The sequence below is a fragment of the Dermacentor albipictus genome, chromosome 10 (assembly GCF_038994185.2).
Source record: "Dermacentor albipictus isolate Rhodes 1998 colony chromosome 10, USDA_Dalb.pri_finalv2, whole genome shotgun sequence".
NCBI lineage: Eukaryota > Metazoa > Arthropoda > Arachnida > Ixodida > Ixodidae > Dermacentor > Dermacentor albipictus.
Genome location: NC_091830.1, coordinates 20,650,824 through 20,667,543, shown reverse-complemented (window position 1 = coordinate 20,667,543; position 16,720 = coordinate 20,650,824). Strand labels below are relative to the sequence as shown.

The 16,720-nt window shown below is 44.7% G+C and overlaps 1 protein-coding gene across 2 annotated transcripts; it reads right to left on the bottom strand.

The window, feature by feature from the left end:
• Nucleotides 1–738: 738 nt before the first annotated feature.
• Nucleotides 739–13,171, bottom strand: LOC135919692 (lactosylceramide 4-alpha-galactosyltransferase-like). Of its 2 annotated transcripts, none has more exons than XM_070526967.1 (6): nt 11,363–11,439; nt 9,697–9,784; nt 6,464–6,541; nt 4,178–4,370; nt 2,649–2,990; nt 739–1,659 (listed from the first exon to the last, which is right to left on the bottom strand). In XM_070526967.1, exons 1-6 carry the CDS (start codon nt 11,435–11,437, stop codon nt 1,299–1,301), a joined length of 1,137 nt encoding a protein of 378 aa, XP_070383068.1. In that variant the 5' UTR covers nt 11,438–11,439; the 3' UTR covers nt 739–1,298. The 2 variants fall into 2 exon arrangements, with proteins under 2 accessions (XP_070383068.1, XP_065309614.1); XM_065453542.2 differs by lacking the exon at nt 11,363–11,439 and adding an exon at nt 12,887–13,171 and having other exon boundaries at nt 741–1,659.
• Between the last annotated feature and the right edge of the window lie 3,549 nt (nt 13,172–16,720).

Sequence of the window (16,720 nt, the reverse complement as noted above, 5' to 3'; positions counted from 1 at the left end):
GCGAAGTGATCGTCAACAAGCCACAGCAAGCTAAGCAACAGGAAAGAGCCCATTCGGAGACGCTGGCACCACTCTCCTCACGCGGTCGTCTACTTTGACTGCGCTAGGTCGGCCCCACCGAATCCCTTTCCTCTTCTGCGCGCTCATTCTCGCCTCTCGCCAGCCAGTGAGATTAGCAAAACTTGCCACTCTTGGCAATGCTATTCGCTTAGATACCAAAGAAATTTCACCTTCTCTAAACAAGGAGAGCGTTTAATTGTGCTGTTGAAACAACATCGCGGGTAAGAGCCCCGTGCTTGCATCGACGTTTACGTTAGTTTACATTTCCAAGTGTGATTTTCTTCTGAGTGAATTGAGAATGGAATAACTCTATGTTACAGGCGCCCCTAGCCTCCTTCCAATTTTTATAAGTTGAACGAGGTATGTACTTGCCTTTTTCCCGGTCTTTCGGGTGGACTATGTGAGGCACATTTTTGATATTTTGATGAAGCCGTACGAAGGCTGTGAGTAACGGAACGGAACATGTCTATTCGGTGTAGTTTGATTACAGCCTTTGCCGAAAATTATTTTTTCAAGCGTTCCAGAATGTCATATACTGTCGTTATCCACAACGCTTCTCTGATTTCTAAAAAAAAAAACTGCACACGACACCACTTTTCGAAGAAAATGAGAAATATGTCAAGCGTAATGAGCTGTGGAACATTCATGTTCCTGACCCAATCGGAGAAATTGTAAGTAATTACAGATTGCTAGATTCTTTGGCTGTTTTCATGCGTCAAACAAGCTTCGTAATTCCATTCGGCCAGGTGTCCTCGCTCAACCTTATTTATATTTATATACAAATAAGGGGCGAATTAGGGGTAATCGATAAACAAATTTCCAACAGTGTATGAAATAGGGCCTTTGAAATAAATTATGTATTGAAGTTCACGCAGTTGTGAGAAAACAGAACCATTTCCACAGTCAGCCGTGCCCACCATTTTTAGATTCTGCCACACCTGCCGCCACACGGCTGGTAAAGAATAGGATGACATTGACACCTGATCCTGTCCACGATGTAGCAGGTTAAAAACTCGCCATCCCATCTTGAAGCCAATGGAACACTTGGCCATTTTTCTTTGACTGCCGCGTGGTGTCGTGCGCGACACAGAGTATTTGTTCCGGGGCTGTAGTGCAGACACAACGCAAAAATAATTCGCCACTGTCGCCACATGTATAAGCAAATGACACAATTATCAAGACGTTTTGGCTACAACCATGGTGACCAACGCTGTTCGTCACCTCACGGTTGTGCTTCTTCAGCGTCCAGAACTTTTCTTACGGTCGCTGCGGTTCTTCGTGAGCCTGTTCGTTATAGGACACAACTTCTTTCGCAGCATGTCGTAAGCAGAGCCGCGCTCCACCGTTGCGCCTCGACTATACGAGTTCCACAGGTGCAGGGCGTAGCTATCGGATGTGGCCCGCAACACCGCCGCCGTCGAGTTTCTCTGAAACGGTTTCTGCCACTCCAGGTAGTTGATGGGATAAAAGGCAGTGCCGGGGAGCACCGTGACGCCGGTGCACTCGACGAGTGGGAGTTTCCTGAGAAGGTTCCGCGGACAGAACCAGGACAGCACGCGTTCCAGGAGCCGGGGTCCGTTGTGGGCCCACTTGCGAGATCTGCAATAGCCATTCATAATCGTCGTTATCATTGCTACGATCATCATCATTCTCATCATAATTATTGTCATCACCACCATTTTCATCAACCTAATGTTAATGTGTCCACTGCCATGCGAAGACCTTCCCCAGCGTTTTTTTTTTCTATTGTCCCTGTATTCCACCAGCTGACTTCGCCGTATATCACGATTCTCACAGGTTGGTGTATATCTGATAGATTTGCAACTGAAGTTTTTTCTTTCTCGCCAGTATGCGCCAAACATGGACCTTCTGTGCCCTTCCAGGGACGTGCACCTACGGCTGAGCTTAGTAAGCTATCATTTTTGTGGTCCACAGGCATAAGGACTTCAAAATTACAACCACATGAAAGGGCTTTGAAATAATTATGGTCACTGTCTGGCAGCCCTAACTGCAGTGTACTGGAAGGCTTGCGCCTTACTGGCCAAGTTGGTTACCAAACTACCGATTTACGCTTAATTGAAGTTGATGACGAGAAAACGACAAACGACAGTAGTGCTTCTGCGACGTTTTCAATGCAGTGACATACGACTGAAGTGTCTTTTTTTTTATTCTCGTTGTAGCGCACCTTGTTCCCTTCTGGCTCGAAAAATTTCACACGCACAATCAACGTTTTCCGGGCTTGGGCTCGAGAACTCTAGCTTCTAATGATGCGTCCCGGAAGTGCGCTTCCCTCCTGAACTGGGCACAACGTAGGTTTAAATTTCAGATGCAAAACTGAGACAGCGGAGCGGCCATGAAAGTAGAGTTTAAGAACTGCGAGATATAAGGAAAAAATGCTTATAGTACAGCAGCGAAGTCGACGTCGTATGAATAGAACAATAGGAACACGGTGTTTTAGCAATGACAAATACAATAGCACACTACGAAGAAGTGTGTCTCGAGGTTGGGAAAAGTGCGGGAGAATATTATCGTCGAAATGACGGGCCAGTTGAGTAACGAGCAATGTCAAGGAACAGGCCCAAGCTTACTTGTACGTTCTGTTGAACTCTTCAAGGCAACGCAGGAGGAAGGGATGCCCTCTGTCGAAGACCAGGACGCTGTTCCCGACGTCGGGGAAGAGCTCTCGGCCGACGACGTTTCGCAGTTCGCTGAAGCTCTTTAGGGTGAGCACGTCCATGTCCGCATAGATGCCACCGTACTTCCACAGGATCAGCAGCCTCAAGGCGTCGCTCAGGTGGTTTACACGGAAAGGACTGTGGTTCCAGTCGTCCTTTATATACCAGTGCACGAGGACACTGTCTTTGACCATTGAGTTTAGGTCAATGTTGAGCAGCCGGAAGTTTGGTACCTGTAGCAAGTTCTTGAGAGGCCTGTGTAGAAGGTGCGACATTGGTATAACCCTTTTTGAGCCTCATTGCACTTGTTCAGGGCTAACTGTGAGGCTTCTGTGTTTGGCCGTTGCTCAACCTCTGTTACACCTAATTACAGGTTCTTTTTGCGTTCGTTCAATTTTATAATGTCCGCAGTGGTCTAAATTATCTGGAGGGGCGTAGCTCTTCGTATGAGACTAGCTTAGGTAAGATAAATAGCTTACGTAAGATCAGTCACTCGTGCCCAGTCCCCGGCTTGTCCGGGCGATACGCCGTATACCCTCTGTCATGAGATATATTACTTTAATTTTACTATTTAACTGTAGTGCTGGAAATAGCAACAGTGTGCTGAGAAAAAATCTACAATCCGTATAAGTACCTATCGTTTTGCAAAACTTACATATCGGCAAGTTAACTACTAATAAATCATTCAGCAGTCTGCTCCACAGGAAATCATCGAGCATACACCAAAATGCATCACATAAGTCACTCTGACGTTATATAAATATGTTGTTTTTTTCATTAGCTTCAAAGAATATAGTTCCATAAATAGCGTCCCCAAACTTGATATAGGCTAACATTCTCTGCTTGCAGCAGACTGCGTTCTATGCATGGGCCATGCAGCCATCCCTATTCCGTTGTAATGTAGTCTCCCTGTAGTGTCCGAAGGCCGCTTCGGTAGAGTGAAGTCAAAAATACACCGCAACTGAAACTAAACACCAAGAAAAAAATTGCACCTCGCCACACGTGTAAAAGACTTGATCAGGGCGCTTGTGCCCATGAGTGTGCGCGTGCACATGGGTGCGTCTAAGCTGCGGTATAGATGGATCTTTTCAAAGAGGTGGTGGGTGACTCTGTATCCTCTATAAGTACCCCGTTTCTGCGATGACTGGCTACTCAGTGCTACATTACTGCGAGCATGTGCTAGATCTGCTAAGAAGACGTGCATGTCGTGATATACATCCTGCCCCGGAATATATATATGTGTGTATATATAGCGCGAAGCCTCTGACACCGACGTTGAAGTGCAATATCAGTGTAACATAATGAATCGGACCTGCATCCCACAAAGAAGCCTAAGGAGCAGCGAGTTTACAGACAACGTTCCTGTGTATTAGCATATATTTATGGCAGTCAGCTTCGCCACGTCTTTAACAGTTCAGCTCACGCCTTTCGTGGCTTATTACCTGCAATCCTGCATGTCCAGTATGGTCAGAAGCCACACACTGTAGTACGGATGCCGGAGAGCTGCCGACTCGATGGAGCAAGCAGCCCGCTCGCTGATGCACGACACGCCAGCAGTCTCAAGGAAGAAGATGTTCTTCGCCGATTCGTTTAGGTCGACGTGCCGCTCGACGCCCTTCCGATTTTCTTGTTGTCCTGAATGTATGGCGAAAATGGCATTTTACTTGCTGATAAGGACAGATAAAGCTCAAGGCAGGAGCGACCAACCGGGAAAACAATGACTAGTGCTACAGCTACGAATAATGCATAATGATACAATAACCATGTCACTCTGCAACCCGCCCAACGTGCCACACTTGTCAGTATAAGCGTTTGTGTCCATTTGTGAAAGTTGAAGAGAGGAGGCGAGAAACAAACCGACTATTGCATGACGACTTTCCGACTACCTCTACAGCGTGCAATGGTAAGTAATATTACTATGGGCATGCTAGGTGCAGGCAGAAAACTAGCCTCTGCCGAGATTGACGCTGGTTCGTGGGAGGCACTGCTTACATAATGGTTACGATACAATAAATATTTCGTGTATATCCCGCGTACTGGGGAAATTGGTGCGAGCAAAGCTTCGGTAAACCGTCGAAACGAAGCGGTTCATCTACATACGAGACACCCACTGAACTCGAGCGACGAACAAGCTCGCCGACTGCCAGCCAAGGCGGTGGATAAATGCCAAGCTGCGCTAACTACTACCGGCCTGAGCATGGAAACCTTCAAATGCCACAAATGTCTCGTGCAAGAGCACGTGCGTGCAATAAAAAAAAAAAACAGGCGGGCGCTTGTTTTCTAGCGGGCTACCGCTCTCGCTCACGCGGTCTACGAGAAGTTGCGCAAACGCCAAGCATCTCTGTGAGCTACGAGGCGTTTCCTCGAGAAATGTATGCGTGCTTCTGTGGCTTAGTGCTCTTGTAGCTTAGCATCTGGCTGCAGGGACTGGGAGACTGAGCTGTGATCCCACCACCGCACTGGGAATCATTTCATTAAGTCGTGCGTCAGCTATATGATAAGACAGAAGTCGCCACAATTCATGAAGCCTGGCAATATTTGCCATAATAAACGTTCGCTTCAGAAACAATTTCACAAGAGATTGATGTAGACAGTTTTCGGTAGAGCTCACTGATTAGAATAAATGTAACTGCAAGAGTAAGGAATCTTAAATCCACAATAGTGATAAAGTAAAATACTACAAGTCTATATAAAAAAGCTAGGAGGACTAAATGGCCATCGCTTGTGTTTCTCACGGCTTTCCGACCAATAAATACTTTTCGGTGGCTTTGGGGTAAGTTAAAAGCGGAAGCGTAGTATTTGACCTGTGTAATGTTCACGTATTTGTCATTGTCGTGTGAACAACATGCCTAAACGCGTCCTACCGAAATTGATTCTCCAGTCATGAAGGTTCAGATCTAGAAAAACTTTGTGGGTTGATGTGGACCAAGTGCACTTCGTTGAACAAAAATCAGGTTTCCTTTGTCCTTTCGAATCATGCTGTATTTGTAAACTTAAGCGAAGGAGAACGCAAAATTTAAGCTGTGATCGTTGGTTATGTAAATACACAAGTAAGGTAAAGGCACTCACGGCCACTTTGTAAATTCACTGTTCGTCCATCACCTCCTCGTACACCTCCTCGGTGGTGATTGACGTCATGTTGGCTTTTATTATTGCATTTCTGAACATCTGCGTTAAATAAAATTAACTCGACAAATTTATGCACACCTTTAGTGACTCGGCAGCAAGAATTAGCGAAAAATTAGGGAGAATATTTGTCTCAATTTAGTGACAAACTTCCAAAAAATATGACAACACTGAAATCTGTTGCTACTTTTGAGATTCAAAATAAATATACGTAGCCTATGCGTAACTGGGACGCAGTGTTTGTAGGGCTTATATAATTACGTGCGTATATATGAGTGGAACACGGGAACATCCTTGCTTGTGTGCCCACATTTCTTAATAAATGTCGGCTTCTAGTTCAGCGTTGTTATCATATCGACCTCGCCTTGGGGTGACTCTTATCTTTCTGTCACGCTTCCATCAAGCTTCCCACACTGAAAAGCTTCCCGAAAAAGTTGCAGCTACGTTCCCGAAAACTTCCGGTGCGTTTATTTATTCTCCCTTCGCGGAGTTTTATTTTTGTTCTGCGCAGAGCTGCAGACCCCTTCATGAGAAGCCAAACGTAATAGTACATTATAATCTCCAAAGTAATTGCACAGACCACCTAAAGTAACGGGTCTTACCTAAGCATTCCTGGCAGAAAGCACCCGATGCACTGGACAGGAAGGCACGGGGACCGTAGCCAAGGTGCCTTGCGCTAACTGGGTTACATGGGCGAATAAGAAGAAATAGAAGGTTTTGCTGAGGCAAGTGGTACTTCAGGATAACGGGAGAAAATTGAGTAACAAATATGCCGATCCCAACGCATTGTTGGAATCTAAAATACCCGAAGCTTTTTTGATTAGCGAACGGAAGCTGATGACAGGTACATGGCGTTGTCCCCACTGGCTGTTGGCACTCTTTGACCCAAAGACTTAGCAGAGGTATGGCACTTGCTGATGGAAACAATGGTTATGATAGGTTATAGGTACATGCACAGAAAACTAGGACACATGTTTAGGTACATATGTAATCGTGGAACAAAATTTCGCTTGGTCTCAAATGGTTTTGAATAAGTCATAAAAGTGTACACTGTTGTTTCGATCGTGGCTAAGCTGCAGGGCTGGTGTTTCTCACATGTTCTTACGAGCAGTCTTTAAATATGACCTAAACCTATGGCGCCTGCAGCTGGCGGCAAGCAGATGCGACGTAGTGCAAGCACGTCGCATTCTTTATGGTTCAGCGCGCCGCCGCCGCCGCCGCTCTCGAAGGCCATGCGAAGGTACATTGCGTTGTGGGTTATGCGTCATTTCCAGCGAGCGGTACTGCGGGCCCTTTTTTTCAGTCTCGGCAACAAAAACGGCTATTCTTATGAATTTTTTGTGACGCATCAGCTCGTATTTCAACAATAAGATTTTGCGATGAAGCTCCTCCGGTCTACACTGTCTGCAACTGGGTCTTTTTAAGGTGTGGCAAAATTTTGTTGCACTTTGATTTAAGGTTTGTATACCTCTTATGATGCTGTGGCGCATACCTATTCGGTAGGATTGACCAAGAACGCGCACGTGAGACACACCGCGGCGGATGAGCAGTATACCAAGAATGGAGCAGACCAAACATCATAAATATAATAAAAAATCTCAGAAATGGTTGCATATGAAGTAGTATTCCAGTGAGACGTTTACGTACTTTACAGTTGCCCGTGAGCCAACAAGTTTGGTGTCGGGATGTGTTCTCTGAGTACGCAGAACACAGGTGCGCATTCGCTGGCCCTGTTTTGTGGGTCGAAATGCCGTGTTTTATAAAGCAGAGCATGCGGTGGCAAATACCCAGTTTGAAGGAAGCTTCGCCTTTCCCAGAAATCAGGTCAGCAGAACTCCACGAAGTGGAGCGCAGTTTATAAAATGTTAATTACCGTATAGCAGGAAGATGAAAAGCAAACTCCCGTAGAGAACCTACTTATTCGAATAAGAAAATATTCGTTTCCCAGTTCTAAAAGAGAAATCCATGTTGTACCATGGTTCTCAGCTGAGCTAGTTGGCTCTTACTTTCCGGAAAGCAAGCTGACGTTTATTTTGACAAGACTTGAGTCCTGTGTCGCAATGCGTCGCCTGTCTTACCATCTTGTCAAAATAAGAGCCTCCTGATTTCTCCATTTGCGTTGATACTTTGGTGCTGCGTTGGTCTTCAGGATTATTCTTTCACAATAATTCTTCGAGTAAACCTCCTCCGCCTTGCAAATTTCCGCATAACGCATTTGCTGATTCTGTGCTCAGACACTTCAAGCTGTCCATCAATTCGGCTTGGAAAAGAGTCCATGGAAGAGTCCATGGTCCTGGGTTTGATCCTTGGACCGGGAGGAATTTTCCGGCAACGGCAACGCTTTCTTCCTCAAAAAGTTACGTAGGCTTCCTTTGTAGCTTCTTGCTATACCGTCAAGTAAATGTCGACATAATCTTTCGGATTACGTAATAACGCGTCACGCTGCAAGGAATAAGGTCATGGGAATTTGGTACCAGCGTACTTCGGATGGTTGCACAAAAAGCTAACTGATTGGGCGTTGTTCCGCTGCACAATCACTTTCTGCTTTGTTCGTGTTGTGACCTATGCCATTTAATCAAGGGAGGCCAACCTGTGCTAGGAGTGCCGCTGGTGATGAAGAACTCACCACCTGCCGCTGCATTTTTGGACGCTATGCGTGCAACGGCTAGCCCTTCGTGTTATTTCGCACAGAGAGACGCATATTTCCCTACAGTTCGTGACACTCCGTTGAACCTCTTATTGGTTTAAATGCAGCCGGGGCAAATAGCTTTTACAACAGTTTCAGAATATGCCCGAGCGTTTCACAGTTCACGGTATACCAGAAGAACTGGCCGGGTCATCTTATGGCGCAAAGGGCAACCAGAGCGCGCCAAGCTACTAAAGCAACGACCATGGTCGATCTGCTTTTAACAAAGGTGATGCCAGCAAGAATAATTATAGTACACTGGAGTTTTACTTCGATCGTTCAGAGAGGACCATGGCGTACGCTACACAAAAATACCTCTAACATATTGTGCTTGAAGAAAATGTCACAATATTGTGCCCCCAGCGTCGATGCTCCCATCGACGTCTGTGATGCTCCAACGTACCGCAAACGCTAGCAGTGTGCCTTCTAATAAATACTCTTACCCGAAGCCCGGTCCTCCGGCGTAACAACACGCTTCTTAAAAAGCGTGTTAGCAAACGCAGCAATCACATGAAATGCATTTCCCACTCTGTTTCAGTGACATGACCCGGCGTCTGAGCGTTCATTTCGTTCTCCACTTTTGTTCCCTTCTCATTTTGGGGTAACATCGTGGTAAACCCAACCGCGACAGAATCTAAACAAAACCACTGAGGATATTACCCCTCATGGCGACTGTGTGAGCATAAGAAAGCCCCTACCACACAACCTATAAACATAAAAGAACACATCGTAAAACGAAAGAATGGCTATTTGTATCTCACATGTGAAGGCGCACATCCCGTCTGGACACCGTGACGAGCTTCACCGTAACAATAAGCAATGTGACATGAAGTCATCGATCAATATGAGCATTTGCAGTAGAGAATGTAAAGGATCAGAGAGAAAGGTATAAAAATTCTATGCATTAATCACAATAAGGGTAAATCTTAAAATAAACGGCTCTAGAAGCAAAAGCTACCATGTTCCAGTACGCTAGAGAATCAGCACAAAGTAAGAGAGCTCGCCAGCGCAACCACAATCTGGGTTGTTATAGAGGGTCAGCAGAACAACCATGTACAGTCCTGGTGACGTGCCTAAAGCACCCTAAATATGATAACAAATGATATTCAATGGTTGAGGCTAGTAAAAAACGATATTGGTGCAACTTACGAGTGACGGTTAGCAATACGAAGAAAACCACCGTAATCAGCGCTGTCAAGTCGGAGCTTCTGTGGTGCTGACAGATGGAAATCGTTCCCTGCTCAATATCATTGAAAAAAGGAAGAAAGAGCACAGTATGATGTCAGGCTAAAGTAAAATGAAAAATTTCGCTCCTCTGGAAATATTTGTAGTAACACGTGTAAGTAATAATATCTTAAGAGGCATCTTTAGCGCTGAGCCAGCTCCAAGTTTAGAATTCGAACACATATCATACTCAGAAATTCTTTGATCGGACAGCTGCTAGACAAAGCAGAAATAAATTAGTTGCATTTTAGAGAAAAATTTTATGTTCTAGTGGGTCTAGGAAGCAGAATTTTTATGTAGTGCCTGAAATTTGTCGCGACAGTTCGCGAAACCTGATAGGCTGAAAAAAATTTGAGCCATGAAGTTTACATGTTTAACACAGCGCCAAGGACCGATATCGCAGTTTGTAAAGAGTATCTCTTATAGCACCTCAAGGGGACTAATTTATAATTTAAATGGACAAATTTCCGACGCAAGTTTGCAGCTTACGTTCTGTTTTTACAATGTTTGCAAGCATTCTGCAACAGTCCTACTGACAAACTAATGACATATCTAAGAGGGTTGTACAATAAATTGATTTGGGGAACCTTAGATGCATTATTAGGCCTGGTTCATGAACTTGTATTATGGCTTTTTATTGCTGAGTTACAGAGTTATAATCTCGGTAGGTGGCTTTTAAAGAGTGACTATTTTTAATTTCCTCTTAAAATTGCCGGTCTAAACAAAATATTCTTCATGCAGTGACATATTAACTTTTTTATATGCGTCAAACGTCATCAAAATCGGCTTCGCGGTTGCTAAGAAAAAAACTATTTCTCCAAAATTACTTTAGGTGCTATCACGGTCGGTGATTGATGTCTTGCATAAAATGCAGGAAAAAACTACTTGATTAACTCTGCAAGAGCCAGAAGCTAATACCCCACTACCCGTTATTATTCAGATGCTAGAATGGCCGCGGTTTGTGTTCGTTTATTTGCTTTTTTTGTATCTTTCCTTTAGCGTTAAATGCAATCCGGCAATTAAACATAAGTACGACGTCAGCTTCACTGTGCCACTTATCGGATATCTTATGATTCGGAAAAGTAATCTCCATTATTAGGAAATTCTGAAGCTAATATTGCATCTTTAGGATATCCGACCGCAAAATCTTGTGCTCCGGAAAACCTTGGTATTAAAAATAAACATTTTCACTGCTTAAAAAAAGCTAAGGATATGCGGAAGGTCGATATATCTAGTCACACTGTATGATGAATGCATGCTAGATGAATATATTAAAACTGTTGGTTGACCACAACGACAACTCGTGAGGAACGTAAAAAAATCAACAACTCCGAACCATGCAGATATACGATTCTGCTTAGCCTCGAAAGGTGTTGAGTGCTTCAACCTAAGTCGTGTAATATGGGGACCACAGCGCAAACATTCTGCCTAGAACTAATTTATTACGCTGTCTTGAAGCACTAATAGCATAAGTATTCTATGTTGTCTATGTGCACTGCTATTCTGCACATTTCATTATAGCAAGTCCCACTACAGTGTTTGACTGTGGCACAGCTGTCTGCTAAATACCTGCACCCTCTTTCCTACGTGCCCTCATAGTGAACAAATGTTTAACTTCGATAGCGCAGAACATCAACAGGTCATGAGGCTCCTTGGCGTTGAACATGCGTTGGCTGGCGACGCGAGAAAGGGAGAGAAATAGAGAAAGAACTGGAGGAAAAGCGAAGAGGTTGGCCTGGGTTAACAATCTTCTAGACTACTGCTGTGCTTATAAGGAATGGGTACATCGTAAAGGAAGTTACAACCCTCAGTGTGCATAAGGATAGAAATTGCTCTACAACTCACATTCTTATATCTTCTTTGGGAGTAAGAGTGTGAGGTAGAGAGCGATGTACACCCGTGTACCAAGGTGTAAGATCACAAAAAAAAAAGTTCACAGATGTATGCCAACCTGAGGAACTTCTCTATAAAAGACAGCGAAGCTGCTCATAACCAATTCCTCGCACCGTTTGGAAGCACTAAGGGGTCTTTTTTTCCAAGCGGCATAAAACGATTAAATGTATAAATGTAGCCTCGTTTCAGCAATGTACTACATGAGTAGTGCTCCATGGCTGATCCCATAGAGGCAAGAATCATAGTCCAGTGGTCTCGTGCCGTGAAGGCCGACTGTTCACAGCTCGCGGCATGAGATCTCGTTTAGTCCAGGGCGCATCCTACAACAGGCGTTTGATTGTAGCAGCGGACGCTGGAGCCATGTATTATGGGCAGGTGCCCTGCAAACGCTCTAGTATATCCCATGTCATTCCTTCGCTGTACCCTAGACTTTTATAATGTTCTGCTACATCGAAGCTCAATACTTGTATAGTCTACATATATTAGTTTCGCACAATATTTACTAGAACGCTCTTGCTAGTATCTACGGAAGCTGCAAGCTGGGCGGTTTTAACTCAGCATGGGAGTGGGTGTACTGCATGGATTTGCCTAAACTTCGTCCTTCTGGCTTCAAATGGCTTCATGACTTCATAAACTCGTGATTTTCAACAAAGTTTTGTATAATAAACAGTTAACTAAACACTTAAAATTTTGCGACGGTAAGATTCGAACACCGAAACTCTAGCACCGATATCCGCACCGGTCGCACCGATGACGCGGCATAATCGCATATTATAACAGAAAATTTTTGCAGCCGAGCGCCCGCAGTATCAATGATTCTACGTTCTGTCAGAAACTTTGAAACATCTCCTGAGTTACGCAGGGTCAGAAAATAGGGTGAAAAATAAATTGCCTTTTTTGAATTACTTTAGACTACCGCATTCTCAAGTATCCTTTGCGGGTTTTTAAAGCATTGTTAGTTTGTAAATAGGCCTTTGCGCTGTCACATGTTTTCGCTGCCCAGTACCTGTTGCACATGTTAGTAATAATAAGAAATACTCTAAACATGACACTTCGCAACAATTGCACTTCGTCTAAGGTGGTAGACGGTAGCTGCGTGAGACTGTAGGTAATAAAGCATCTGTTCACAACGAGCTCGGGATGCATCTTTAGTAACTATAATCAGTGCTTTCCCACCAAAAATGTCACATCATTACGCACTGTAAACTGTAAAGGTACTCACCATGACGTCCAAGCATGAGATGTCATTTCACGCAAGTTTTAGACGTAAGAGCAAAAACAATTTCTCCGCGATTCGCGATTAATTCTCCATCGAGCTCTCATCACCACCATCAAGCGGCCGTAGTCGCTGCTTGGCGCAGATCTCTAGCTCCATATCACAACGGCGTTAACCACATCGTTTACCATGCTATGTGGAGCGGCACAAAAGTACGTACAGACGCCAAAACGAAGACTACTTTCATGCTCTTTACCTCTCCTCCGGCCCCCTCTCCCCACGGTCTCCTCTTTGTTTCTTTACAGGAAAATGCCGGCAACACGTGATGCCTGGAAACTAAAAACGCTTGGCAAAAAGCACGGAACATTTAGCCGTTAAGCGTCATAGAAAAAACAAAAAACAAAGTGGTGATGACAAACAAATGAACAAGCAACAAAGACTAGAGTATTCAGTGAGAAACGCAGCGGACGCCAAGAAAAAAAAAAGGAGGGCTGGAAACAAAACCGAGTTGTTGGGAAAGCGGCAGGAATGTGACAAAAGGAAACAAAGCGAGAGAAACTAGTGACAATTAGACGTGGAGGTGTGACGAACATAACCAGCCGGACACTCCCAGAACGTGCTCGTTGTTTTGGGCGCTAGCGCGCGGTGACAGGCCGGTGTGGGAGTTCCGTCGTCCGCCTTTTGTGCAACAGGAATCGGACTATCCGTCACGCTCGTCTACTGCACAATGGCGGACTGGCGTTCCGTAACAAAGAGCGCGACCAACGTGCTTCCGCTGCTAGCACGCGACGGCTTTGTTTCGTGTTTTCCTCCCTCTATCTGCGAGGCATGCGCGTGCCGAACCGAGCCGCATTTGTAGGCAGGCTTTCTATAGCTTTCGTGTGACTTGTCTAAAAGTCACCGCTAAACTGAAGATTTTTAGGTCTTCTTGTGACTTGCCTAAAGTCTCAACTAAACTGAGGATCTGATAGTTTCAGCATGCGGTTTCTTCAACAAGGAAAGAATTACAACTATATCAATTCCCACTCGTTATCCGCGGTTTCAAACGCTTATCTATATTTACATTTGATACATTGTCATTTCGGCCGCGGGTCCGGCATTTCAACGCCAGGTCCACACCTTGCAAGCATAGTAATATGTCAGATTGTTTTTGGACATTCGTAGTCACAGGTGCAACTAAAAGCTCGGTCACGATCGCTGCAGATAAGAGAAAAAAAGTTTAAGCCGCTTTACTGTAGTAGCTAAATCCTGCAAAAGCGCTCATTTTGAGCTTGCCGGGAACAAAACTCCACGGTTCAAGCAAGTACGTGCTGGCCTCAGACAAATCCCTTTACCTTGGTGGTCGCTCTACCATGATATATGCTTTACATGTGTGTCAGCATGAAACAGAAAGTGGCGAGACACAAGCGCTATGCTTGCACTGATATTTAATACATGCTTGCGAACAACTTTTGCAGACATGTATGAAAAAAAAGATATACCCTGAGATTTCCCTTATATTTAAGAGCAAAACCCCAAACCTAAAATCAAGCGTGTAGCCAGAGATTTGAGCAAGTCCAACAGGCATCTAATAAGTGGGAGTGAGTGAGTGAGTGAGTGAGTGAGTGAGTGAGTGAGTGAGTGAGTGAGTGAGTGAGTGAGTGAGTGAGTGAGTGAGTGAGTGAGTGAGTGAGTTTGTGAGTGAGTGAGTGAGTGAGTGAGTGAGTGAGTGAGTGAGTGAGTGAGTGAGTGAGTGAGTGAGTGAGTGAGTGAGTGAGTGAGTGAGTGAGTGAGTGAGTGAGTGAGTGAGTGAGTGAGTGAGTGAGTGAGTGACTGAGTGAGCGAAAACTTTATTGAGCTCTAGTAATTGTGTTGTTCTGCGGCTGGGGCGGATTCTTCAGGAGAGTCTCCCTCCTGGTGTCTTCACCGGAGGTCTCCGCTACTGCTTCGCCCGTCCTCTATCGCAATGATCGGCTACCCTCAGTCCAGGGCTCCATTACGTTCTGCTGCCCGTCGTGCTCCCCGTACTATAACCTAGCTGGTCTTCCAACTGGTCACTGCACAGCAGTTCCACCCATTGCTCCGCGCTTGGGTGTGACATGAGTGGGACTACGTCAGTTTGTTGTCATGCCCATGTTATGTGGTATAATGCAGGTTTCTCATAGCACCATGGACATTTGTCCTTAAATAGCGTGGGATGCATTTTCCTTAGCATGTTAAGGTTAGAGTACGACACTGTTTGTACTCTCCATCCAACAGCTTCTTCCCTACTACGGAACTTGTGAAAAAGAAATTGAGATAAGCGCAGTGTCACGCAATTGCAAGAAGACATCACTACACGCTAGCAAGTTAGGAAAGTTCTTTCTCAGACAAAAGTACTACTAAAGTCTCCATGCTAACGGAGCCTTCGCGTAAACGCGTGATCGCCGCTGCTGGCAAGAGCAGCGATCAGCAGCGATCAAACAACTCTCGCTATCTTGGAGACAGCCGATATCGTGAGTTTCCGCGATGGCTGTTACCAACGGAGGAATTTTCCTATCTGCAAGCGTGGGGTAGTTTTTTTCTATTGTTTGTTGTCAATTCTTCTTATTCATACTCACTAATAACTCTAAAAATTAAAATCTGTTTTCTTGCCTGCCAAAATCACGGTATCATTACGAGGCACGTCGTAGGGGGATGCGGGAATAATATTGAGTCCCTTGGTTTCCGTAACGTGCACGTAAATCTGAGTATTGCACAAAATTTCTGAGCAATGCAGTTGTTGCATTTCGCTTTCATCGAAATGAGGTCGCCGCAACTACGATTGCTCCCGCAACTTCGAGCTCCGGAGCGCATCATAGCCATCGACTGGGATACCGCGGTGCGTTGCTTGTAGCTTGTTGGAAGTGTTTGTTTGAGCGTGTCTGCTGTATCGTATTTCCCTTTTAATTCATGTGTTCTAATTCATGTTAAGTGAAATTTCAGTGTAACAATATTACTTTCTTTTCACAAATCTCCGTAAGAATTGTGACACCTCTTTTTAGAGGTGTCAGAATTAGAGGTGTCACAAGTTGGATGTAGTACTGCGTGTATGTATTGTCATTTTCTGATATGGTCTGACATACGTTCAAACTCCAGTGACAATTTGCCCAAACCTTGCGGGACTGTCTGAGATACCCTGGCGGCCAGCAGACCACCTGGGCTTTTTTAACATGCACACAAACCTTTCTTTCTACTTTCAATTTTCGCCCCGTGGAAATCCAGTATCCGTGGTCAGGAATCAAGCACGTGCTAAGCAGCAAGGTGACGCAGGCACAGAGCTACCTCGGGCGATGCTGGACAAAGTGAATACTTTAATCAATGCATTCAATAGCTGTCAGCGACGTAAGCTTGTGGAAAACGCTTTTAACACATCGGATGGAACCTTTCTAAAACTGCCTTGAAAATAAATATCAGCAGCGCCTGCTGCAAAGTGCGCAGGCGCTGAGTCGTGAAAGAGCGTTTGCAGTCTGTCTTGATTCTTTTTTTTTGTTTTAGCGTCAAAGCAGGAATCAATAACGGCGTAGCCTTTGAATGTGGTTTTACAAAGCGCCCACTCTTAAGCAAACGAGAACATCTCGTTCCAAAAATTTTTCATTTAGAAAATGAACGTTCAACTTTTTTTCACTGCTTATGGTTAAGCAGTCTCAACTCAGGCATACACATCGATGCAACCACAAGTGTTAGCACGACGGATACATTGTTGTTGCTTATTAGGGGCACAACGTAAGTAAAGCTCACTTTGCAGCAGCATGAAAAATTCACCAAGAACAGAAAGTTCCTTGATTGAAAAATACAGAACTGTTACAAATCTTTGGTAATTTGAAACACGTTTGTGTGGAC